Source organism: Bos indicus x Bos taurus, chromosome 16 (assembly GCF_003369695.1).
Source record: "Bos indicus x Bos taurus breed Angus x Brahman F1 hybrid chromosome 16, Bos_hybrid_MaternalHap_v2.0, whole genome shotgun sequence".
NCBI lineage: Eukaryota > Metazoa > Chordata > Mammalia > Artiodactyla > Bovidae > Bos > Bos indicus x Bos taurus.
This window is the reverse complement of record NC_040091.1, coordinates 50,547,542-50,571,389: the sequence shown is the minus strand read 5'-3', so window position 1 is coordinate 50,571,389 and position 23,848 is coordinate 50,547,542. Positions and strand designations below refer to the sequence as shown.

The 23,848-nt window shown below is 63.9% G+C and overlaps 2 protein-coding genes across 5 annotated transcripts; one reads left to right on the top strand and one right to left on the bottom strand.

The window, feature by feature from the left end:
• Positions 1-40: 40 nt before the first annotated feature.
• SCNN1D (sodium channel epithelial 1 delta subunit) lies at positions 41-9,279 on the top strand. 2 transcript variants are annotated; one of them, XM_027565252.1, is made up of 13 exons: positions 41-285; positions 412-3,586; positions 5,231-5,610; positions 6,144-6,351; positions 6,428-6,609; positions 6,780-6,868; positions 6,941-7,104; positions 7,211-7,309; positions 7,471-7,588; positions 7,691-7,769; positions 7,846-7,903; positions 8,066-8,311; positions 8,393-9,279. In XM_027565252.1, the coding sequence occupies exons 2-13, from the start codon at positions 3,551-3,553 to the stop codon at positions 8,687-8,689; spliced, it is 1,956 nt and encodes a 651-aa protein (XP_027421053.1). In that variant the 5' UTR covers positions 41-285; positions 412-3,550; the 3' UTR covers positions 8,690-9,279. The 2 variants fall into 2 exon arrangements, with proteins under 2 accessions (XP_027421053.1, XP_027421052.1); XM_027565251.1 differs by having other exon boundaries at positions 412-5,610.
• Positions 9,280-9,485: 206 nt separating this feature from the next.
• On the bottom strand, positions 9,486-23,838 carry ACAP3 (ArfGAP with coiled-coil, ankyrin repeat and PH domains 3). Of its 3 annotated transcripts, none has more exons than XM_027565248.1 (24): positions 23,677-23,838; positions 19,998-20,055; positions 19,255-19,374; positions 19,005-19,058; positions 17,843-17,901; positions 17,055-17,238; positions 16,649-16,693; positions 16,468-16,563; positions 16,313-16,387; positions 15,879-15,890; positions 15,165-15,277; positions 15,019-15,070; positions 14,681-14,781; positions 14,495-14,606; positions 14,045-14,253; positions 13,903-13,972; positions 13,676-13,770; positions 13,393-13,598; positions 13,129-13,233; positions 12,008-12,106; positions 11,703-11,923; positions 11,415-11,524; positions 11,194-11,304; positions 9,486-11,059 (listed from the first exon to the last, which is right to left on the bottom strand). In XM_027565248.1, the coding sequence occupies exons 1-24, from the start codon at positions 23,721-23,723 to the stop codon at positions 10,912-10,914; spliced, it is 2,502 nt and encodes an 833-aa protein (XP_027421049.1). In that variant the 5' UTR covers positions 23,724-23,838; the 3' UTR covers positions 9,486-10,911. The 3 variants fall into 3 exon arrangements, with proteins under 3 accessions (XP_027421049.1, XP_027421048.1, XP_027421050.1); XM_027565247.1 differs by lacking the exon at positions 23,677-23,838 and adding an exon at positions 21,723-23,272; XM_027565249.1 differs by having other exon boundaries at positions 15,165-16,208; positions 23,677-23,825.
• Between the last annotated feature and the right edge of the window lie 10 nt (positions 23,839-23,848).

Below are 23,848 nucleotides of genomic sequence, written 5' to 3'. Positions count from 1 at the left end.
GTTGAGGCGGCCGCTCTAGACGGCCAGGCGGAGGTCGCCTGCATCTCGCTGTCGCCTTTAGTCCCGGGAGGCAGAAGCAGTCGGCGCATGCGCACTGACAGGCAGCTCCGAGGGGCGGAGAACGAGCTCAGGGCAGGTCTGGCCCAATCAGCCACGGCTGGCCCTCCTGTTGGTCCCTCGGCCACATCGCTGTCAGCGGCCGCCGGGCTCCGGGGCCCCCCGACCCTGCACGTTCCCCTTCTCATGATCCCCTGCCTTCCGCGGGAAAACAGGCCCAGTTAGAAGGTAACCCCCGAGATGCCGGGATGAGCCCCGCCCAAGTTCCCTGGTACCTCGACCCTCCCACCGCCCCCTTCCAAAGAATCGGCCCAGTCCCGCCTGGAGGACCCAGTTCTTGTGCCCACTTAACAGGGAAGCGCTGAAGGCAGTCCGCGTCCCTGGCGACTGAACCACCTGGGTCCCTGAGAATCGAATCCTTGGTGACCTTGTGTGACCGCAGTGATTGTGGAGCCAGGAACCCCACTGGAACCTGTGCCAGGTGGGGTCCAGCGTAGGAATCCTGCCCAGCCCCTGCCCAGGGGGAGAGCTGTCCTCATAAAAAGAGTTACACTGTTCTCCGACTGAATTTTCCGCCTAGCCCATGAATAGGGTCATTATTGCAGCAGTGGCCGCTGCACTGAGCCTCACTTTCTGCTCCCACGGTCCCCTCCCAGGCCCTGGGGGAGGGGGAGGCAGAGCAGGGAGGTGAGGAGTCCAGGGAAGTCCCTGGGGAGCAGAGAGTCTCTGGGATAGCACTGGGAAACACTTTGGAGCAGGTGAGGATGGCATTCGGGTGGGGGTTTGGATACAGGAGGGCTGGGCAGCAGGCGGGCCAGCACACTCCTCACCACCCTTCCTGGTGAGTGGGGGCTGGGGTGTGCCCCCACAGGGCTGTGCCAGGGCAGACGCTGCACTGACTGTGAGACAGGCCTTGGTCATCAGCTGGGACTAATCCAGAGAGGCTGTCGCTAGGCAGATCTGGGGTTCAAACCCCAAAGTCTCACCCTTGACCACAACCCTGACTGCCTTTCAGTATACAGCACCAGTCAGGGGTACTAACCACATGACCATTGACAGTGGACCCCAAGCTCCAACGGGTCCAGCCATGGCCACTGGCAGAAGGCAGACGGGGCCATGATCGCCACTGAATCTGGCCCACCCGGGGCACCTCAGACAAGATATGAGCAGTCACTGCAGTGCTGGCCCAGGCCCAGGGGCAGAAACAGAAGTGCCCATCGCCCCTCAGGCCAGCACCAGGCCAGCCAGCCGGGGGGAAGCAGCCTGCTACCTCCCCCTGCCGTGAGTGAGCTTCGCTGGCCCTGGCCCTCCTTCCTCATGGGGAGGCTGGCGGTCCCAGGCTCCACCTCCTGCTGCCACACTCAGAAAACATCTCAAGCTTCCTTCTCTCCCCTGCCTCCTCCGGGCTCTGCCATCCCCACGCAGGGCGGGCCCAGCTGTTTTTAGCTTGAGGAGAGTTATGTAAGGGAGGCTGCCCTGAGGCGCTGGGTGTTTCAAGCGCAGGTGTGAGAGAGACACAAGACCAGACCCTGAGCCCCACACGGGCAACATCACACACTCGGCCCATCTCTAGTGGCCAGTACCTCGAGGAGCCCCCTCCGTGGTGGCCGGAATCCCTGCTTGACACTGCAGTCAGGACCTGGGGGACAGGGAGGTGCTGCAGTAGCACCGAGGAGGCTTCCTACTTGCCAGTGGGCAGGGACTCCAGATGGTGCAGCCCCCCAGGCTGGGGCGGATGCCCCTGGCCCCCAGAATCTGGCACACATGCAGAGCCCATTGGCTCAGACTTCATAGCTGCTGCACCAGAATCCTTCCAGGACCAACTCTTAGCTGTCTCTGAGGGTGGAGACACCCACAGGTGTGAAAGTGGAGCCCAGGGGTCCCATGAAGTGCTGGGTGTCCACAGTCTGGAAGGAGGCACATTGGTGTCCCTAGGTCCAGCTTCAGGGAAAGCCACCACTTGAAGGCTCAATGGGGCCATGCTCAGCAGGCTGGGGCCAGCTGTCCCTCTGGAGAGAGGGTGGGGGACATAGGGCCCTAAATAATTTCTCTAATTCTCTCAACACACAGCTGTCAAGGAGCAGTCACACAAGCCCCTGTTGTGTGAGAAGCTGGAGATGCCCTGTCTGGTCCCAGACAGCGCCTTCTGCTCCTCCAGGCACTGGAGGAGCCTGGGGAGGCAGGAGAGGGGTCAGGCAGGGAAGGGAGGAGGGGGCTGCTGGCCTCACTGCCACTGGCCACAGTCTCTGTGTCTCTGGCCTCCCAAAGGTGGGTTCTGGGGCAGCCTCCTCAGAAGCAGGAAGATGGGGCTCTGATGCGAGCTCCGTGACATCACTTGGTCTCACCTTTGAATCTCGAGCTTCAAGAGGAAACTCAGCCCCACTTTGTGCTTGAGGAAACGGGCTCAGAGAGGTTGAGTAATTTGTTCAACGTCACACAGCCGATGACTGAGGAAGCTGTGATTCGCACTCACACCTAGATGAGTCCAGGGCCAGCTCTTCCCTGAGCGTGACTTCCCTCTCCCAGAGGTCCCCGGCTGCCATCTGCCCCTTCCAAAGGCAGGAGGCTGATGACCTCACCCCTCCTCAGAGCCAAACCCCCACCAGAAGGGCCTAGCGAAGGTGGGGGCTTCCTCCCTCATCTCAGCACCCATTTGGGGTGGGCCGTCAGGAACCCAGAGCCTGTGTGGGAGGGGCAGAGGGCCAAGCGGAGGGTCTGATTATTTGGGATGGCGAGGCCTCTGGCCTCATGGAACCCTGTTGGGTTCCCCGTGGGTCCTCCTGGGGGCTCTCCAGCCTTTCACACACTGTCTGGCCTCAGGCAATCACTCTGGGGCCGAAGATTTCAGCCGGGAGGTGGTGGACTTGGACCCTGAATGTGGTGTGTGGCTGGCGCAGGGTCTCTGTGCCTCCTGGGAGGCTGAGCTATGGGCACCACCTGCCCACCCAGGCCCCAACTTACTCCCACAGTAGGTACCTGTCCCAGGGGCTGGGCAGCCAGCACCAAGGGACACCCATGTTCTGGGAGTGGAGGCCCCTGCCTGGGGACCCCTGGCCACAGACACCTGTGGTTAGAGCTGGGCAGGTGGAGGCAAGCAAGCATTCTCCCAGGCCAGGTGGGAGGAGAGTGGACAGGGGAGGGGGCCAGGCACCCCAGGGTCTACCGGAGTGGGGTCCCTCTTCACCCTCCAGAAACCTGGAGCCCCTCACCCACTGCCAGGGCCAGGCCCCCAGACCTCACTTCCAGGAACGTGGGCAAGAGAGCCTCACTGAGGTGAAGGACCCCCATCCCTACCCCAAAGGCTTCCCCTTCCGGGACCAGAGCAGATGTGGCTTTCCCTGCCAGGCTCCGCCCCACCACCGCTCCCCACGCCCAGCCTGTTATAAACAGGAGGCTGCTTGGCCAGCCTCGGGCCACAGCCCACTTTGTCACCTGCTAGAAGTGCCATCAGCACTGCTACAGTCACCGCTGTTGCAGCCGCCAGCACCAGAGGATGGATGCCCATGCACAGGGAGGGTGCAGCCTCGAGGTACCAGGGCATCAGGGCGGGCCGTCACTGGGGTCTCCCCGGCTTGAGGTGGAGGGGCCATGTCCCCCACATCGTCTGGAGCACAGGCACAGGCGGGGCAAGGGCAGAGGCTCCCATCCACGCCTTTGTCATGCACCCCTACTGACAGAGGGCTTGCTGTGTGTGAGAGGAGTGTGTGTGTGTGCACAGCTGTGCGCGTGCGTGTACTGTGTGGAGGAGTGGTGCACCCCCACTCCTGCCGTGGCTGAGGTGTCGGGGACCCCACCCCCCATCTCAGGAAGCTACCTTCCTCCTGCCTGGCAGCCCCAGCCAGGGTGGGAGGTGGCCAGTCTGGAAACATGGTTACTGGAGTCGGAAAGAACCTTCTGGAGGCCCTTTTCCCTCGCCTATATCACGAAGCTAAAGGTCCTGCTGCCCTGTGAGGGCTCCATGTGGTCACGGGACACCCGTGTGGGCAGCGCTCTGTGCCACAGGGGGCCCACCAGCAGCACCCATGCTGGCACATTTTTCTGGCCTGGCCGCCTCCACAAACCTGAGGCCCGGGCTGACCACCCCCACCTCCTACCTGGGCCCCAGGCAGCTGGTGGGTGCTGGGTGTCCAGGCCAGCATGTGCTGGCTGAGACACACCAGGCCCTTCCTTGGCTCAGCCCCCTCCCAAGGCATCAGCCCAGGCCCAGTTGCCTAGAGGGGCCAGAACCCAGGAGGCTACACCCCAGCTGCAAGAGGCCTAATGATTCAGACCAAGATGGGGACACTCTGGAAAGTCCGTAGGAAGCCCAGGCAGTGACTCAGTGCGTGTCCCGGGCCAGCCAGCCTGACCTGGTCAGGCCCCATGGCCCTGTGCACTGAGGGACCAAGGTCCCAGGATGCTGGAGCCTCCGGGTGGGAGTGGGGCCAGGCAGGCCTCAGGTCAACCTCCCTGGAGCCCTCAGGTCCCCACCATGTCTGGCCAGACTGCTGCCTACTTTCTGGAAGCCCGAGGCCCACAAACAGAGCATCCCTGGACTCAGCTCGGCGGACAACACCCCCACACAGGCCCACAGTTCCCAACAGGCTACAGGCCTGACCCTTGGCCCAGATGTGGCTGGACTTGTGTGGCTCCATTGGCCCCAATCCAGCATGGCTATGCTGGCCACTGAGGTTTGTTGGAGGCTGTTGGGGCCCAGGGTTCAGTCAACCCCCAATGCTGGGCCCTAGGCCCACTCAGAGCAGGTCACCTGGCTGCCCCTCACCAGAGGCCCCTGCCCCACTTGGCAGATGGCAGCAGAGACCCACCCAAGCCTCCAGCCTTGAGCCACCTTCCAACAAGGCCTGGCACAGCCTAGAGCCTATGTCCCCTGCTGTCCCTGCTCCACCACCCAGGCTCAACTCTGGCCATAAGACACGCCTGTAGAGGCTGCTTGGTGCCCTGCTTGTCACCACGGGAGTAGGGGCAACAGAGTTGGTCCCATGTTATGGACCAGCTTCTGATGGGGTTTTTCTCAAGCATCAGCAAGCCGGGCTAGGCCACAGGTGGCTGAGGGATGTGACAATTCTGGGAATTCCCAGGCATGGAGAATGGAAGGCTGATGGCCCAGGTGGGGAGACCCGGGTGGGGTCAGGCCAAGTGGTGGGCTGGAGCCCCGCTGAGTCTCACTTCTCAGATGCAGGCTGAAGGCACGGGCCAAACAGTGGGTGGGGGGCCAGGAACCTGGACATGCCCCCAGGCATCCCCACCGACGCTGCCCGAGGAGGAACATGGAGAGAGGCTGGTAGAGCTGCACGCCTCCTTCAGGGAGCTGGTCACCTTCTTCTGCACCAACTCCACTATCCACGGCACCATCCGCCTTGTTTGCTCCAGCCAGAACCGCCTCAAGACGGCCTCCTGGGGGCTACTGCTGGCAGGAGCCCTGGGCGTGCTCTACTGGCAGTTCGCACTCCTCTTCGAGCAGTACTGGCGTTACCCGGTCATCATGACAGTGTCCGTGCACTCGGAGCGCAAGCTCTTCCCATCGGTCACTCTGTGCGACATGAACCCACACCGGTGAGGGCTGGTCCAGCCTGGGGGCCCCTCCCCTGGTGCGGTCACAGCAGGACAACCCACCTCTTCCTGCTCTGTGCCCCAGGGGCAGGGCTAAAGGACAAGAAGAATAAGCTGAGTGTTACTGTGACCAGTGCCAGGCTGGAGGGACCTTCAGGAGTTAGGCAGCCCAGGATGGGGAGGGGAGGAGAGCCGGAGGCTTTCCAGAAGAGCAGGTGCCCAGGAGAGGGGAGCAGGGTAACATTGCAGTGTGGAGTCAACAGAGCAAAGACAGGGAAGGGCTGTGAATGAGCCAGAGGAGGATGGGGTCCCGGGGGTGGGAGGCAGGCCAGGCCGGGGGTCTGACTTCCCTCTGCAGCCCCGGCTCTGTATTCAGAACCACCTTCTAGGTTTCTGAGGATGGCACGGGGTGGGGGGCTCCTATCCTGTCTGCGACTTCGGGATCAGTGCCTGGGGGCCAGCTTGGCTCTCTCCAAAGTGCGCGTGCTAAGGGGCCCTGGCTCTGACTCTGACCCCCACCCCTGCCCTGCCCCCAGGCCACACTTAGCCCGCCACCATCTGCGGGTTCTGGATGACTTTGCCCGGGAGAGCATCTACTCCCTGTATCGGTTCAACTTTAGCGACAGCATGGACGCCCTGGGGGCCGAGGTCCCAGGTCCAGAGCCCGCCTTCCATCTGGACCGTAGGATCCGCCTGCAGAGGCTGAGGCCCTTGGACGGCCAGAACAGAGTGGGCTTCAAACTGGTGAGTGTCCAGCCCGGGGGGTCTGCATGGGACTCGGGCAGGCCAGTCGCGCCCACACTGACCCCATGCCCCACAGTGTAACAGCACTGGCGGCGACTGTGTTGAGCGGGCCTACTCCTCCGGCGTGGTGGCCGCCCGGGAGTGGTACCGCTTCCACTACATAAACATCCTGGCCCTGCTGCCCGCTGCCCACGAGGACAGCCACGGCAGCCACTTTGTCTTCTCCTGCCGCTACGATGACCGGGACTGCCATGCCCAGTGAGTACAGACCAGTGTCCGCTCCCCCCACCCCACCCAGTGGTCTGCCGGCCCCATGGCTCCCTCCAGAGACAAGGCACCTGTGCTCCCCTCCCCAGAACCCCAGGCCACACACAGCAGGGTGGTGGGTGGAGGGCGTGTGCTTGTCTGAGCATGGCCCCTGGTTCCAGGCACTTCCAGACATCCCACCACCCCACCTACGGCAGCTGCTACACTTTCAACGGTGTCTGGGCCGCACAACGACCAGGCGTCACCCACAGTGAGTGCCAGCCGGGACTGGGTGCGGGCGGGGTGTCCAGGCCGACCTGGCCTCACCCCTGGCCTCCCCCAGGGATCAGCCTGGTCCTCAGGGCTGAGCAGCTGGACCACCTCCCTCTACTGTCCACGAAGGCTGGCATCAAGGTCATGATCCACCCACAAGACCACACGCCCTTCCTGGAGCATCAGGGCTTCAGCATCCGGCCAGGGACAGAGACCACCATTGACATCCGTGAGGTGGGCCTCCCCTGCCTCCAGGCTCTCAGCCTGTTTCCAACCCTGGGGGGTGGGGGCAGGACCTCCAGCTCGAGGCAGCAGGACTGAGTAGCCCCCCTTCCCCCAGGACGAGGTGCACCGGCTCGGGAGCCCCTATGGGCAGTGCATGGACAGCACAGGCAGCGTGGACGTGCAGCTACTGTACAACACCTCCTACACCAGGCAGGTGAGTCTGGGCGTGGAGGATGGGGAGGCGGGGAAGGGGCCCAGGGAAGGGGCTGGGGAGTGGGTGGGGGAGCAGGCCAGTGGGAAGGAGGGGAGGCAGGCAGGCCAGGGAGAGGGGCAGCTGCTCCGGACCCCCAGCTTCAGCCCCCACTGTCCCCCTAGGCCTGTCTGGTCTCCTGCTTTCAGCATCTGATGGTGGAGACCTGCTCCTGCGGCTACTTCTTCTACCCTCTGCCGGCGGGGGCCGAGTACTGCAGCTACATGCGGCACCCAGCCTGGGGTGAGCTCCCCGCCCCACCCTACCAGCCTGTTTGGCCGACAGCAGACCTCCCCACCGCCCCTGGGTCGCTTCTCATAGGTTCACCCGTGACTGTCTCCCCAGGTCACTGCTTCCACCACCTCTACCAGAAACTGAAGACCCACCAGCTTCCCTGCACCACCCGATGCCCGCGGCCTTGCAGGTGAGGGGGTGTGCTGGGCTCTGTTTGGTCTGCCGGGGGCCAGCACACAGGGGTGTGACGGGGCTGTCTCTCCCAGGGAGTCTTCGTACAAGCTCTCTGCCGGGACCTCCAGATGGCCTTCCTCCACATCAGCTGTGAGTCCCCAAAGTGGGGGTTGAGGGATGGACAAGTAGGGAGATCATGGGCAGAGAGCCCTCCCAGGACTGGCCTGTGTCCCCACAGTCCTGCCCTCACACCACCCTGCAGCGCCCAAGGGCCAGGAGGAGCCGCGGCCACAGCAAGTTTTTTGTGTGCAGGACTGGGTCCTGGCTGTGCTGGGTGAGCCAAGCCGACGGAACCCATGGCCATCTTCTGCCTCTATCAAGTCCTGGCCGCTGCCCCTGCCCTCCTCGCCCTCCAGGGCCCGCACAGAGGGCCCCACCAGCAGGTCTGGGGCTCAGCCCCTCTCACCTGAGCCCTGCCCCAGCATCAGCCTGGCCAAGGTGAACATTTTCTATCAGGAGCTCAACTACCGCACGGTGGACGAGACACCGGTCTACTCGGTGAGCTGCCTCCTGGGCCAGGGCCGGGAGAGGGGTGGGGCCAGCACCTGGGCCTCTGCTCACCACTGCCAACACCCGCAGGTGCCACAGCTGCTCTCAGCCATGGGCAGCCTCTGGAGCCTGTGGTTCGGTTCTTCCGTCCTCTCGGTTGTGGAGGTGCTAGAGCTGCTACTGGACGCCATAGCCCTCACCCTACTGCTGTGCTGCCGCTGGCTCTGTGGGTCTCGGGGCCAGCCCAGGGCGGCCACAAGGGTGCACCCTCCGAGCCAGAGGCCAGCCAGTGGACCAGTGGCTGCAGACACAACGTCGAATGCCCCGGGGCCTGGCTGCCTTCACCTACCAAGATGCTGCCGGGACTTCAGCAGGAGTCTCGGCTGAGTTCAGCCAAGCGTGGGCCCCAGAGACCCCTGACACCTGAACCAGTCTGAACCTGGCCTGATCCTAGGGGCAGTGGCAGCGGTGGGCTCTCCTGACTGCCCAGGGTGGGCCAGTCAAGCCCCATGGGGCTTCCTGGGCCAACCAACCCAAACCTGGGGCCCAGGAAGCAGCAGCACCAGAGCTGGGGGGTGGCTCGCCGCCAGGCAGAGCACAAAAGGGCTTCTTGTTAGCCAATCCACCCTGCCCTGTCCAGTGGTGGCCTCACAGGTCTCAAGGAGGCCCAGGGCAGGCAGGGAATAAGGGAGCATCCCCACCACTCTGGATTCCCGTGTTCTGGTTGTGATGGAGCATCTGCCCAAGTGGAGTGTGTGCCCGTGTGTGGGGGGCGCTCCACATGGGAGTGTGTGTTTGTTGCCAGTGACATATGTCCGCATGTTTCTGTGTCAACAGGTCTGTCTGTACCTACATGTAGGTGTGTGCAGGCATTGGGCAGAGCCTCACTCAGCTTGGGGCCAATGGGAGGAAGGGCAGGGCCAGGCCCAGGCACTCAGTGACCTGGGGACACTTTGCAATAAAATGATTTCACCTGGTGGCTAGGGTGTTTTCTCCTGCCCTCCTGGTTTCCTGAGTGAGCTGAAAACCTCCAACCAGATAGTACTGCCACATCCTCAGTCACAGATTCTGTGGGGGTTGTGGGGTAGGGGACATGGGGCAGAGTTTGCCTAGGGGACAAGGCTAGGACCAGACCATCCTCGCCAGTTAGTGTCTATCCTAGAAAAGGGCGGGGCAGCCAGAATGGAGTATCAGGAACTGATTTTAATCAATGGAGCCCAGGTTTCAGGCAGGCCCTCAGGTTCCAGCTTACTGCACCCTTTGAGGGCACCACTGGTGCTGTCCCACGCAGGGCCGCCCCTTGGGGAAGGCAGGTGACCCCCCCACCCCAGTCGAGACAGAGCAGAGTGAGGCGGGTGAGGCAAGGAAGCGGGTGCAAGCGGCTGTTTATTAACTGTGATCTGGAGTGGAGGCGGGTCCCGCCAGCTGAGGCCCTAGCAAAGGCCCTGGCGCAGGCAGTGGGGTGGGAGGTGGGGGCAGAGCTCAAGCAGGGAGAAAGGAAGGAGTTAATTCTGCTCTCTGGGTGTCACAGCCAGCAGGCGAGGGAGTTGGGGGCCCACCTTGCTGCCCATGGGGCCTCCCTGGGCAGCCTTTGCATAGTGACCAGCCAACTGGCCTTGGACTGGCCGAGGGTAGAGATGGGGAGAGGCCCAGCCACTGCCCCAGGGCTCCAGGAAGGGGAATGCAGAAGGCATCAGAGGGCCCTGGGGGTGAGCTGAAGCCCCATGGGCTGAGCCAGGGTCAAGGCTGGTGAGGGGGCAGGGCTGAGCTGCAGAGCCCCCGCAGCAGCGGGCAGAGCTGGGGGTCAAGGTGGTCCTTGAGTCCAGAGAAAAGACGTGAGACAAAGTGAGAACGAGGTCATTGTAGAAAACCCCTCAGTCCATGACAAAGGACATCAGATGCAGGGGTGGGAAGAGCGACGCACTTGCCACTCGCTCTGGGAAAAGGCAGGGACAGATGGGGCTGCATGGCCAGCCACACGGCCTCAGGACGTCCGTGCCCAGTCAGGGCTGAGGCCCCAGGCCAGAGCCCCAAGCACCCAAGAAGCCCAGCCTGGATGCTGGGGTCGCTAAGTGAGGTACACGGGTTGATTCCCTGGATGGGCGGTCCCTTCTGCCCTCACAAGGTGCCGGTGGCCAGCCACCAGCCCCAGGGCCCAGCGGAGGGGCTAGGGGCATGGGAGGGACCCAACTAGCAGGTCAGTGTCCTTGGGCAGTAAAGTGGGGGCACGAGGTGACACAGGCCCTGAGGGCAGAGTGGGGCACCAAGTGGCATGGGCCCAGGGATAGAGGGGCAGGAGGTGACACGGGCCTGGGGGAGCAGAGAGGAGCACAAGGTGACATGGGGCCTTGAGAGTGGTTTGTGACACGAGCAACCCAGGCCCCCTAGGAAGGGGTCACCTGAAGACACAGGGTCCCTGGGCGGGGAGTGATGCAACACCTCCTGGGGAAGACTGGAGCTTCAGAAGACTCAGTGCTGGTCCTGCTCCGGCCCGGGGTGGGGGCCGCTGGAGGAGGAGGGCAGAGCCGGCAGCAGGGCCTCCAGGAGCTCCGGAACACCAGTGCTCTCCGGAAACAGGCCGGTGGGGGGGTCCCGCCCACCCCGCTGCCCTAGCTCTCGTCCAGGTGAAGGCTGATGAATTCCTGGATGCACCTGCGGTACTGGAGCTCAGTGGGGCTGCTGCCGGTCAGAGAGCCCGGCTGGCCAGAGGGCGCCTCGGCCTCACGCATCTCCTCGGCCATTCGCGCCAGACGGAGCCTGGAAGAGGGCGGGCCTTGGGAAGAGCCTAGCCCGCCCCCACCCCACTGCGTCCCAGACCTGAGGAGGGCGGGCCTTGTGAAGTGCTCCGCACCGCCCACAGGGTCCCCCACGCACACCGCCCTCCTGCTCACAGCGTGACGATGTCGGCGTTTGCTTCCTGCACCGCGATGCTCAATGGGTCCTGCTGAGCGTGGTCCAAGGCATGCTGGTCCGCCCCCCTCTTCAAGAACAGGCAGACCTGGCTGAGAGCGGAGGGGTCAAGTCAGGTCAGGCCTTGGGCAGGTACTGGTGGGCTGGCAACCCGGGCCCATGGGGCGGGGGGAAGTGAGGGTATGACCAGCCCACGACTCACCCAGTACGGCCAAGGAGCGTGGCGTGGTGGAGGGGAGCCCGGCCGTGGCTGTCTCTTTGGTTCACGTCCGCTCCGTTTTGCAGGAGGAATTCACAGACGATCAGGGAGCCCTGGGGAAGCGGGCGTGGGGAGGCGGTATGGTTCAGACGGAGCCAAGCCACGGAGACGGTTCCTTGCAGGCCCCCCACCTCCCACCACACCCCGACGCCCCTTCAAGCTGGCGCACCAAGGGAGAGCCGCTGTGAAGACGCTGCACCTGGGCCCAGGCGCAGCCGGGCGCCTACTTACCCCCAGTACAGCCTGCACCAGCGGCGTCTTTCCCTCGTCCTCCGCGTCAGCCCAGTTGACCTCCGCCCCGTGCGCCAGAGCCGCCGCCAGGGCGGGAAGGTCGCGGGTGCGCGCCGCGCGGTGCGCCAGCAGCCCCGGATGCAGCTCGCGCACGTCTGCCAGGCCCCAGGTCTCCGCCTCTCCGTCCGCCTCGCCGCTGGACTCCTCCGACTCTGCACCCTCTGCGAGGACAGGGCGATCAGGGCCGGTAAACCGGCCCGGAGCGGGGGAGGCGCAGGGCCGGAGATGGGGAGCCGCGCACTCACCCTCCTCAGCGACGCGGTCCACCACAGAGCCCACGCCGAAGGCCAGGACATCTGAGCTGCCGTCGGAGCTGCCCCCTAAGCCGCTGTCGCTGCTCAGACCTGCAAAGTCCACAGCCAGAGGGGGTCCTGAGAGCGTCTGGGGGAAGGCTGGAGGGCCGCCCACACTCCCGGGGATGCTGCCTGGAGCAGGATCAGTCCCCACTAGCGGGCAGAGGAGAGCCCTGCCCAGGATGGGAGGAAAGGTGAGGAAATCAAGTGACAGCTCAACAGAGTCAAGGATTAAGCGCCCCCTAGGAGCACAGCCGTGGGTGTGATCCCCACCCTCGCTCAGGCCGGCCCTAGCAGGACGGATGGGCCGAAGCGCCGCCATAATGCAAGCGGGGAGGTCTCCATCCAGACGCGGTTCCAGGCAGCAGTGAGCGGCACCCAAGAGCAGCCCTCACAGAAGAGCCCAGAGCTGAGGGACGGCGAGGCAGCGCCCTCTGCTGCCCGAGGGCACCCGCTCACCCCATCAGCCCTGCCAATTCTTGGCCCCCGTCTATGTCTTCTGTCCACACTGCCCAGAAAGGCGGCCCAGACGCCCCCGGCCAGTGGGTGCTGTTAGACACTTTACAGGCAGGCGACAGGGCGGGGAGGGCCCCAACCTGCAGCATGTGCCCCCTACCCCCACTCCAGGAGGAGCTGGAGAAGATGCACACAATTGTCTTTCAGGAGCTGGTCTGGCACACAGCTGTCCACGAACACACATGTATGTGCACACACCCATGTGTGTACACATGTACACACTCACATGTATGTACCCATGTGCACAGTCATGCCACACACACACTCCTGTGTGCACACTGCACACGGGTCTCCCTGAGGGTCATGGCTCCAGCCTCCAAGTCAGTGGCTGAATTACCCCCAGCCCCTGGAGATACTGTCCCAGCCTTAGCCCTGCTTGGCCCCCAGACTCTCCCCATCCCTACACTAGTCCCTCCTGCAAGGAATGCCCATCCTTCCGGTCCCTGGGTGAGTGGCCATAGCTGTCCCGTACTTGTCCACCCTCTGAGCAAGCATGCCTGGTCCCTGCTCTGAGCTGCCCTGGCTGAGCTGGGGGTGGTGGGCAGCAGGGGACTTACTGCGTGGGCCGGCTGCAGCAGCCCCTGCATCGAAGTAGGAGAAAAGGGAGTCCAGTTCGTCCGGGCAGAAGAGCGAGTCCCTGCGGAACCTGGGCTCCATGGAGCCTGCAGCAGGGCAGTAACCGGGCCAGGCTGGGAGGCAGGCAGAGCTTGGGGCTCTGCTCCTTCCTTCCCCCACCCCTGGCCTCCCTGGGGTCCATAGTCTGGAGGCTCACCCCCTGCCCAGGCCTGTGAACTGGGGTGCACCTGCCGGCCCCCTCCCACCTGAGCACAGGGCTGCCACAGAGGGCAGAACGGGCTCCATCCGGACTTTGCTGCGGCGGGGGGCAGGGGCTCGGGGAGAGCTGTGGTGACGCTGGCACTTCTGCACCCTCCAGCGCTGTGGGGCCTCCCGGGCTGGTGCTGAGGGCGGCCTCCGCACAAACTTCTTCTCCACATATTTGTCCTTGATCCAGGCCTCCTTGTCCTGTCTGGACCAGGACCAGACATGAAGCCGCACTTGTGGGTGGGGGCTCCCCAGGCCTGCCTAGGCTACCCCACACCTCACCTGGGGCTGCTGGCTGTAGGCTTCCTACTGCCCGGCCCCTCACACTGGGCCTCGTAGATCTGGTTCACGGTGCTGTTTCCAAGCTCACACATCAGCTGGCAGGAGAGGGTGAGGCCAGCATCAGCCCAGCCCACAGACCTCCCCTCAAGTGGGCAGACCCGGCTCCTGTCTCCCCACCCTGCTACCCCCCCCACCCCCGCCAGCTGCCTGAAATGGACCCCACACACCTTCAGTAGCTCCGGTTCCCATGAGTCCAGGGTCAGGGACCGCACCTTGGAGCAGTGGACGCCCAGGCTCCTGGATGATGAGGGAGGAGGAGTCAGGGCGCGGCTCCGCCCCCACCCCCTCCACACCGCCCAGGAGGCCCACCTGTGGATGCCTGAGCACTCGATGCAGAGCAGCACACCCAGGTTGATGCTGGCCCAGCGCGGGTCAGGCTGGCCGCAGTCACCACACTGGCTGTTGCCGGCCACGTTCTGCACCCGCTGCAGCACACTCTCACCCTTGACGCTGCGTTCCCGAGAGTCCGTGGCAGAGTCAATGCTGCTTGTGGACGGGGAGGCAGTGCGGTCCAGCCTCTGGGGACCGGGTGAGGGGTCACTCAACCCCATGGGAGCTCCAACCCCAGTCTCCCCAGCGGGGGCCCCCTCTTCCTCCCCAGATACAGGGGCCGACACAGGACAGGGTGCCTGAGGCACGAGCCTGCACCCCCATGTGGGCACACACACTGATGTGCACATGTGTGCTGGTGTGTGAACGCACATGTGTGCTGGTGTGTGGCCTGTGGGAGTTGTACATGCACATGCAGGGAAGGCCCACCTCACTGTAGCAGCTGTCAGGGCTCTCCCGATAGGCGGAGGCAATGCTGGCTTGCACCGCCTGAACCCAGGCCTGCCGCAGTTTCTCTGAGTCGGCTTGCAGCATGCAACTCCTGCAGGAAGGGGCCTGTCAGCCTGGGCAAGCAGGGGCTCTTGCCACATCACGCCCTGGGCAGGACCTGCTTACTTGGTGGGCGACACGACCTCAAAGCAGAACCTCCGCTCGACGTCCTCACAGGGCTTCACAGAGCAGAGCCGGAGGTCGTCCACTACCACAGTCAGCACGTCCTGTGGGCATGACCGCCTTGGTCCTCGTGCTCAGCACCCACCCCTGCCCCACCCTGACCACCCGTTCACTGCTCTACCCAGGACACAGATTGCCTGGGGTTCAAGTGGTCTCTGTCCCTGGCCACTCAGGCTATGGTGCCCATCCGTGTCCTCAGCCCTGTGATACCAACCCCCCCAACTGCCCACCCCCAGGCCAGGTGAGAAGGCCCAGGAGTTGCTGCCCTGGGCCCAGTGCACCTTGAGCTTCTTCTGGTAGACCAGCTGGCTGTTCTGGATGGAGAACCAGCGCCTGGGTAGGGAATGGGCCAGGAGGGGTCAAGCCAGGCTGGGCACCCTCCCCCACCTATCTGCCCTGCAGTCCCCTGAGGAAGGGCCTCCCTTACCGGTTCCATGTCTTGAAGGCGTTGCTGGCCCTCTTGAAGAGGTAGCCTTCCATCACTACCCCACTGGGTGCATCCACATCAAACTCCACCTTGGGCTCATCGTAGGAGAAGTCCTGGGAGCAGTCGGAGCCCAGCCCCCATGAGCACCCACCCACTGCTGTGTGGACACGGCTGCCCTCCCAGGCTCCCCCCAGCCAAGGTTGAGAGGGTGGGTCTTCACAGCCACTTCCTGACCAAAACCCCATGGGGGCAGATGCCTCCTGCCACAGCTGGGGGCCCGGAGCGCTCTGGCCCCACCCCCTAGCTCCCCCCGCCCAGCACAGACAGCAGCCTCTGGGTAGGATCAGGAAGGAAGCCGCCTCCCTTGTCCTCAGTCCCCCATTCAAGTCGCCAGCTGGGCTGCTCCAGCCAGCCTGACAGAGCTCCATTCACACGGGCCAGGGAGACACTGAGCGTTGTCCTGTATGTCCGGCAGTGGGAGAGGAGGCCCAGCCACCTGCTCCCCTGGCTGAGTGGGGGCGGGAAGGGACAGCTGCAGCTGCTCCCGAAGGGGACTCGGTCCCAGCTCAGCAGCCTCCGCTGGTGCTGGGCACACCCCGGGAGGTGTTCAGGGTCGGAGCGCCGGGGCTGCGGAGGTGTCCTTGGTGCTGAAACAGGGCGAGGCGGACAGAGGCCCCACCCACCTGTCCCCCCCCCCGGTGGGTGCCCACTCACCTGCAGCAGCGTCTGAGGGCGGGAGCGGGAGGAGCGGGAGCAGGGAGAGAGAGAGCCAGTGAGTGAAGCCCTGCTGCCTCCTCCTGGGAACTAGCAGCTCCCACCAGCAGTCATCTCCGCCCAGGGCAGCGCCATGACAGCCGTCTGGCCAGGAGCAGAGAGGCCCCAGTAGGACCCTCCACCCAGCCCCAGCCCTAGCGCCCGTGGGCTGAGGGGGCTGGTCCTGGCCTCTAAGTGACCTCTCACGGTGCTGAGACCCTGAGGGATGAGGACTCCCACCTCTGACTGCTCTTCCAAGGAGGATCAGAATCAGCCTGAGCATGGGCAGGCCTGGGGAGGGACGGGGAGTGTGTCTTTGTGGCAGGCTCCCAGGTCCACACTTGGAGAGGGCTGAGGGGCCCCTCCACAGGGAGGCCAGGGCTGCAGGGCCTCACCCGCTGTTGGATGGCGGCATGCTTGCGCTCCATCTCCCGCTTCTCCACTGCTGAGTCGATCACCAGCTGGTCCAGCTGTGGGGAGGGGTACAGAGAGGGAAGTGGACCCCCTCCCCTGACACGCTGGCCCTGGCTTCCCCTCCCCGCAGGCTCACCTCGGCTGCCAGCTTCTTCATGTAGGGGTCCAGCTGGTGCAGCAGGCTATAGCCCTGCTGGAAGAAGCTGTACTGGGCATGCATGAAGGACAGCATCTGGGGGGGTAGGGACACAGGTGAGGCCCGGCTGCCAGCCATGGTGCCCAGGGCCCCAACAGGTGCACCCAACCCCAGCACTCACAGAATCCAAAATCTCAAACTTCTTCTTGGCTTGGAGGACGTTGATCTGCCAAGGAAGGAGTGAACAGGTGAAGATATCAGGGCTGAGCCTGGACCTTGCTTGTGTTCACTCAGGGTGCTTGTGGCTCCCCGAGACCACCAGCTCATCTGATGCTCCCTACACTGGTACCCATCCCTCCTCTCATGGTTTCTCCATGGACAAAGCCATGAACTCTACCCCATGCTCCAAGCCGTCCTGCAGCCTCTGGCCCTGGCTTGTCCCAAGCACGGCCTCACCTCTGGGCCTTTGCCCGGGGCATTCCCCCCTCCAGGTCCCTCCCCAAGCATCTGAAGTTTTCTCAGGTCACAGGGGCCCCTCCAGACACCAGGTCCCTGTCTGCAGTGACACCCAAGGCCCAGCGACTCACCTGGAGCACATAGTCCAGCGCCAGGTGGCGGAAACACTTCCGGGCGAGGATCAGGGCACCCGTAGCTTCCTCTACCTCGTGGGGCCGGTGCCTCGGGGCCTGGGCATTCCTCACCAGCGACAGCTCCATGTCCTCCCGAACTTTGTCAAACTGCTTCTTGGTCTCCTTGAACTTCCGCACGTCCCTGGAGGCCGGCGGGTGTCAGGTCAGGGAGACTGAGGAGGGGTGCACTGGGGTCTCCCCCCTTCAAGAAAGGCCCTCTTTCTGCTCCTAGCCCCTCTGTGCTCCACAACCCTCTTCCCCACCTCCCTGTCCTGGCCTCCCACCCACTACAGCCAGCACTCCCTGCCGCCTCCTCCTCAGGTCCCTTCCCCAATCCAGGGCCCCCTTTCCCTTCACCACCTCACCCACAGGATTGGTCCAGCTTGGGGTGACCCCTAGCCTTACCCTGGACTCCAGATGCTCCACTTGGGGGATTCCCAACTATACACACAGCACTGAGCTGAGACCCCCGCCAAGTCCCCACCTCCTGCTCTATGACCCCGACCCTGACCCTTCCATGGTCCTGCCCTCACCTCTGCCTGAGGGCCCTCTTGCTGCCCTCTGTGGTCCCTGCCCTCCAGCACTGTTTCCTCAGCCCAGTCTTGGCCTACACTGAGCCCCCCACCCAGAGCCTGCAGACCTTGTGTCAGGGCCCCAGACTCCCTCAGCTCAAACACCCCAGCATGGGTGTGGCCTCGTGCCCTCCTGGGGCCTAGAGAGGCCAGGCCTCCCTTGGGGCCACTCACTCTTTGACGAAGTTGTGGAGCTGCTGCCGCACAGACCTCTGGGCCTGGTCAAACAGGATCTGGGAGCATAGGAAGGTGGAGGTATCAGGGACCTGCCCCCACATGACCCCAGAGGCCAGGCCCCATCCCCTCAGGTAAGAACCAGAGAATGCCCTGTCCAGCCCCACTTAGGCCCCAGCTGGTCACCCTCACAGAGCAAGCCTCTCAGGGTCCAAGGGACCAGGTGCAGCCCCCAGGCCTGGGTCGGCGCCCAGAGACAACAGCTGTGACCACCTGCCCATCTCCCCGACTTGGCTCTCAGACTCGAGGCCCAAGCTGTCCCCCTCCCATGGCCCAGACAGAGCAGGCACACCCAGGGTCCCTAGTGACAGCCAGTGCCCCAGCCTGGGGAGGGGCCACCTTAAGGATGACCAGCCCTGCAGTTGGAAGGGTCCGGCTGTGGCCGAAGCTCCTGAGTGATCTGGCCTGGGGGCAGGGTGAAGTGGTTGTAGGGGGCTGGAGGAGCTTCCCCCACAGTGCTAACTGGACCCAGAATCAGATCCGCTCAACATGGGGAGAGGGTTGGGCCCTAACCAGAAGCAGACAGACACATAGACAGACTGCTGAAGCCGGACGAGCTGTCCAGCACTGGTTTATTTCTGAACTTCCCCTGTGGGGGAGGGGCCCCTTGTTTAGTCTGGGGCTCTGGTTTCCAGGCCACGGTCTGACCACCCACATGGGCCTCATTCTGTTCTGTGTGTCCATGCGGGGGGCCCTTGAGGGGCTCAAGGTCATACAGACCCATCCTGGGAAGCAGTGGGGTCAGCCTGGCCAATGACCCTTGTCTGATGGCCCTGGATAACCCTCTAAGGCACCTATGCCAAGCCCCTACCACCCTCAGCCCCAGACGGGCAGGTTCCAGGCACCTCCTTGCTGGCTATCCAGCCCTCACCTGGGACACAGTAGAGTTTCAGCAATGTGGGCCCCCCACACCCAGACTGCAGGAGCAGAAACGTGGCCTCCCCCACAGCCCGCCCCTGCCAGCTCAGCTCTCCCAGAGCCAGCCCAGAGCCTTCCAGGCTGGGTGGGGCCTGCAGGAAGCCCGAGGGGTGGCTGCCTGGGAAGGGATGACAGCGATTATAAGGAAGCGCAGTGCCCCCCTACTCCCCCCATCAGGGCTCACCATGTGGTAGGTGACCATCTCCTGCAGGCTGTCTCCAAACCTCTGCAGACATTCCTGGGGGTGGGTGGGGAGACCCTTGCTTAAATGGGACTGCCGTGCCCCCAGTGTCAGTACCTCCCACCCACTAGCCACAGAGTGGCCCCTGTGGCCCAGCACAAACGCCCACCTGCTCCCAGGGCAGGGGCACCCTCAAGGGGCTGCCTGCCTGTGCCTGCCCCTGCCTAGAGGTCAGAGGTCAGCTGCCCCTCACCGATATAACAGTGTCGCCCTGGCACTGCTGGGACAGGTCGCGGATGCCACTCACGAAGAGTCTGTTGGTGGTGACGTAGGCCTTGCCTGCCTCGATCATGCTGCTACATAACTTCACCAGCTGCAGACAGGAGAGGACGGATGGGGGACACTCATGCCACCTGTGCACCCAGCCCTCACCACCACCAAGGCCAGACCACATGGGCTGGGACCCTGCCAGGGCAGCCGGAATTCAGCTCAGGGCCCATCAGTGCCCAGGACACAGCTGGGCAGCCCTAGGCAGAGAAGGCCACTGCCCGCCACCTGTCCTAAGCCCACCTGGTGCTGGGCAACAGCTTGGCACTGCCCAGGCCTTGGCTCCAGTGTGGGAGGTGGGAGCAAGAGAGGGAAGCCAGGAGCAGGGACCCAGGACTGGGGTGGGCATGCAGTCCTGGCCAAGGAACAGCAGGATCAGCCAGCAGGGGCTCATGGATGCCACCCCTCCTCCCCTCCTGCTTGTGCCCCAGGCCCCTAACCCAGCCACTCAGAGGCACAGCCCCCCAGCAGCTGCCCCTGCCTCCCCCAAGACTCCCCTCCTTGGCTTGGCGAGAGGAAACTACCCAGACACAGGTGTGTGTGCGGCAGGTATGAAGGCCAGTGACAGCCAGGCCCACGTGCTATGCATAAACACACACTTGTGCTCGTATTGGTGGCTGTGAGTGAGCTGGACCAAGCCCTCTGTGTGCCCCCAGGCCCTTCCCTCACCTTGTCCAGCTTGGCCTCGATCTCAACCACGTCCGTTTCCACCTCATCGATAGTTGCCCTGCGACGGGTACAGGGTGGCTGGAGACCCGCCTGCAGCGAGCCTCCCCCACCGACTTAGCCGGTCTTCGTCTCCCCAGGCACCTCCCCAAAGGGGTCTGCAGTGGGAAGGGGCTGCTCTGTCGATAGCCACTGGCTCCTGCAGGGCCACCTTCCTCCACGCCCCTTGGACAGACTAAGACATGGGGACTGGGGTGGGGGCACGGAAGAGGGAGGACGAGAGGGGGCAGGACCTGGACCGTGACTCCACGGCTGCAGAGCCTCCAGGGCCCACCACCATCCCAGGCAGATAGAGGCCTACTCAGCTGTGATGCCCCCAAATGGGGTCTGTGGACAGGAGAGGGGGTGGTCCCTAGCACAGAGGGAGGGGCCGGGGCCCTGTGGAGGGGGACATGCAGGGCCTCACTAGTCACTGCCCCCCGGCCCAGCCTATACACCTCTCCAAGGCTAGAGTTGACCCCAGACCCCATCTGGACCCCCCAATCCTTAGCTTCAGCTGTAGCCCACTCTGGCCTGGGGCTGGCGGACCCTGGCGCAGACCTGTGTCAGCAGAGCCTGCAAACCTGGGGCTGCTCCCTGGCACAGTGAGACATCCAGCAGAGGCATGCCCCTACCTCCCAACTACTCCCCCAACCTCAAATACCAAGTTGGCCCTGTCTGCCTGGAAGGAGCAGTGGGTCAGACCTTGGAGGAGCCCACTCCCACTGGGACGGCCTAACAATGGGGCTGCCTTGGGGAGGGAAGAGTTAACGATGACATCACCAGAGAAGCCAGTGGACAGAGAATCCCGGAAGGCGAGGCGAGAGGCAGATGGATCAGGCACGTGACTCCCCACCCCCCCGCCCCCAATGCTCTGGGAACAGGAAACAGGGAAAGAGGGCCAGGATCCCAGGGCCCCCCCAACCCACTCAGCTGGTGAGCTGGGCCCATCTGGCTTCCTGGGGACAAGGGACAACGTGGAATGGAGCTCGGGCCAGGGGCTGGAGGCAGCCTCCAGGGCCAGGGCCAGGGCAGAGGAGGCTGTCCAGGTCTAGTGGCCCTTTGCTGCCCTGTGGCTGGTAGAAGAGGGCCATGTTCCAGGGTTTCCCAGGCTTGGGGGAGAGGGACTTAGTCCCTCATGTGCGGGGCAGCTCAGTACTCCCTCAGTTAGGAGCTGTGGGGGAGGGGTGCCAGGCTGCCTTGTCAGGGCCCTTGGAAGATCCCCTGTCCTCCTCCACTCTGAGCAGCCCTCATCCCTGCCCCAGGGCTGAGGGGTCTCTGAATTCCAGAGCAGGAAGGGGTCAGAGGGGACGTCTGCTTAGACCAGTGTTGCCCCACCCCCAGCAGGATGCCCAGCCTGAGACTACAGGATCCTGACCATCGCTGTAGCCTCTCCCCTCCCCACAACCCAGGGGCCCAGGGTATGGAAGGACCACCCGCCCAGGAGAGGATACTGCAGAGCAGAGCAGAGACACGGCCCCTGGAGCCCCAGTCACCCCAACTGCCCTGGGCAGCTGCATGGAGGGCCATCTCCCCTGAGCCAGGAGGGTGGGGAGGGGGCAGCTGGTCCCTAGAGAGCTGGTGGGGGGCGCTGTACCAGATGGTGACAATGTGCTCATGGGGGTGAGGTGGGCACTCAGCAGAGAGCCCATCCTGGGGGCCCCATGCCCCTCATCTCTCTCCTCCCACCTCCATGGACCAAGGCCTCCTCTCCTGCCATCCCTCCAGGATTTCCTCAGCAGCTTGGATGGTGGGTAGGAGGGTGAGGCTGGCTTCCCCACCAGAGCCATGACTCAGCGCCTGAAGCCCCACCCAGGGGAGGGGGCACTATGAACAAGGGGTGGGCGGTGCCCCGGTGAGTCTAAGAGAGCCTGGAGCCCTCCAGCCACAGGCACCCAGGGCTCTAGGGCTCTGCCCAGGCCACAAGCACACAGACAGGGTCCCTCTTCCCCCAGGGCTGGGGTCACTTGGCCCTATATGCTGACCACGTTCTCCCACCCAGCTCTACCCTAACCCTGGCCCCCAAGCTGGCCTCCAGGAAGTCCATGTTACATCCTCAGCAGCACCTGAGGGCACACGGACAAGGGAACCCCCCAAAGGCCTCAAAACCTGGTTAAATCTCAGCCCAACCCTGAAACCCACACAGTGCAGCTTCTGTGGCCCAAGGTCAGGGGCATCTCCCTGGCCCCCACCCTGGGGTCTTAGCCAGGTACTTTCAAAGAAAACCTAGCAAAGCCCAGGCATCAGCTGCATCCACTGCCCCACTGTGGGTGCCCCCTGGCAAGCAGGCTGGTGTGGGAGGGAGGGCCTGGAGCTGCCCCACTGTGGGTGCCCCCAGCCCAGGATCATAGGTACCTGAGTTGCTCACATTCCCCCCATCAACTGTCAGGAATGTAAGATGGGAGAGCAGAGGTGACCATTAGCCCTCTGCTCAGGGCCAGGGGCCACTCTCTGGTCCAGTCTCAACCCCTCATCCAGTCTTCCCTGGCCTTCATTGCTGACTCCCTGTGAAGCAGCTGGGCAAGGCGCTGGATCCAGGGACTCAGAGGTGAGAGCACCGATGCTGAGGCCCACAAGGCACCGCACACAGGCCCTCTTGCTAACACACCTCAAAGACTCAGCACACACACATACACATGCACACAACCCAGTGCAAGTGTGCCAAGGCCTGACAGGCACATGTGCCATCAAACATGGACGCACGCAGAAGCACAACACACACAAAGTGTGTACTCATGGATTTGCTGCATAAACACGTACCCTGTGCTGGGATACAGAGGAACAAACTAACATGCGCTTAGTGCCTAAACTCATCCTTGCATGATAAACACCCACTCTGTATCTAGCAGCAGTCCAGGGGCGCAGCTCACCCACACATTCATGTCCAAGGGCTGGCACCTCAAGGGAGGGTGCAGAGGGGCAGAATTCATACGAGTGTACCCAAGCACAATCATGAGCACCTGACACACAAGAGGTGCCCCGTTAGAGCAGATGCATGCACACCATGAACATGTCCACACAGATAAGCCCGCCTGCACTCCCAGGAAGGACTAAAAGCACAAACCCATGGCCAGGCACAGCCCAGAACCTCCACCAGTCTCTCGAATCCAGTCTGCTCAGATAGCCCCCACCCTGCCAGGCATCTAGGTCACCCTGCCAAGCAGCTTCCCCAAGCCCTAACTGTGGCTCCAGCTGCCCGCCCCCTTGACTACTCCGGGCACAGGAACCAAGACAGATTCCAGGGGCAGACACCCGACGCACCCAGACGACCCTAGCCAGAGTCGGGCTGCAGGGCCCGGCAAGGTCTCAGCTCTGTGCAGGTGGCCCGCAGAAGGTCTAGACACAAAGCGGACGGACACTCCCACGGAGAGGTGGCCGCGCCAGAGGCCGCCCCGCCCCACGCGCGCACCCTTCGCGCGCGGCGATCGGCACAAGGGGCATCTTTTGTTCCGGGCTCTAGGGCTGTGGTTGCTGAGGGCTTTGTCCAAGGCGAGTCCTCCTGCTCTGGCCTCCAGCCCGGGCGCCGGGTACAAAGGCGGCACCGGCTCCCCCTCCCGCGCCCCATCCCCCGGCGGTCCCGGGTACCCAGAGGGGCTGCGAACCGGCGGATCACAAAGGGCCGCGCCGCGCCCGGGGGGCGCACCTGAAGCGCGGCGAGTCCTTGATGCACTCCTCGAACTCCACCGTCATGGCTGCGGCGGCGCGCGGCGCTCACTGGCACGAGGACCGCGGCGGCCCGAGCGGCATCCCCGACCGGCCTGCCCGCCCGCCCGCCCGCCCGCCCGCGCCGCGCCGCGCGGCGATCGGCGCCCGCC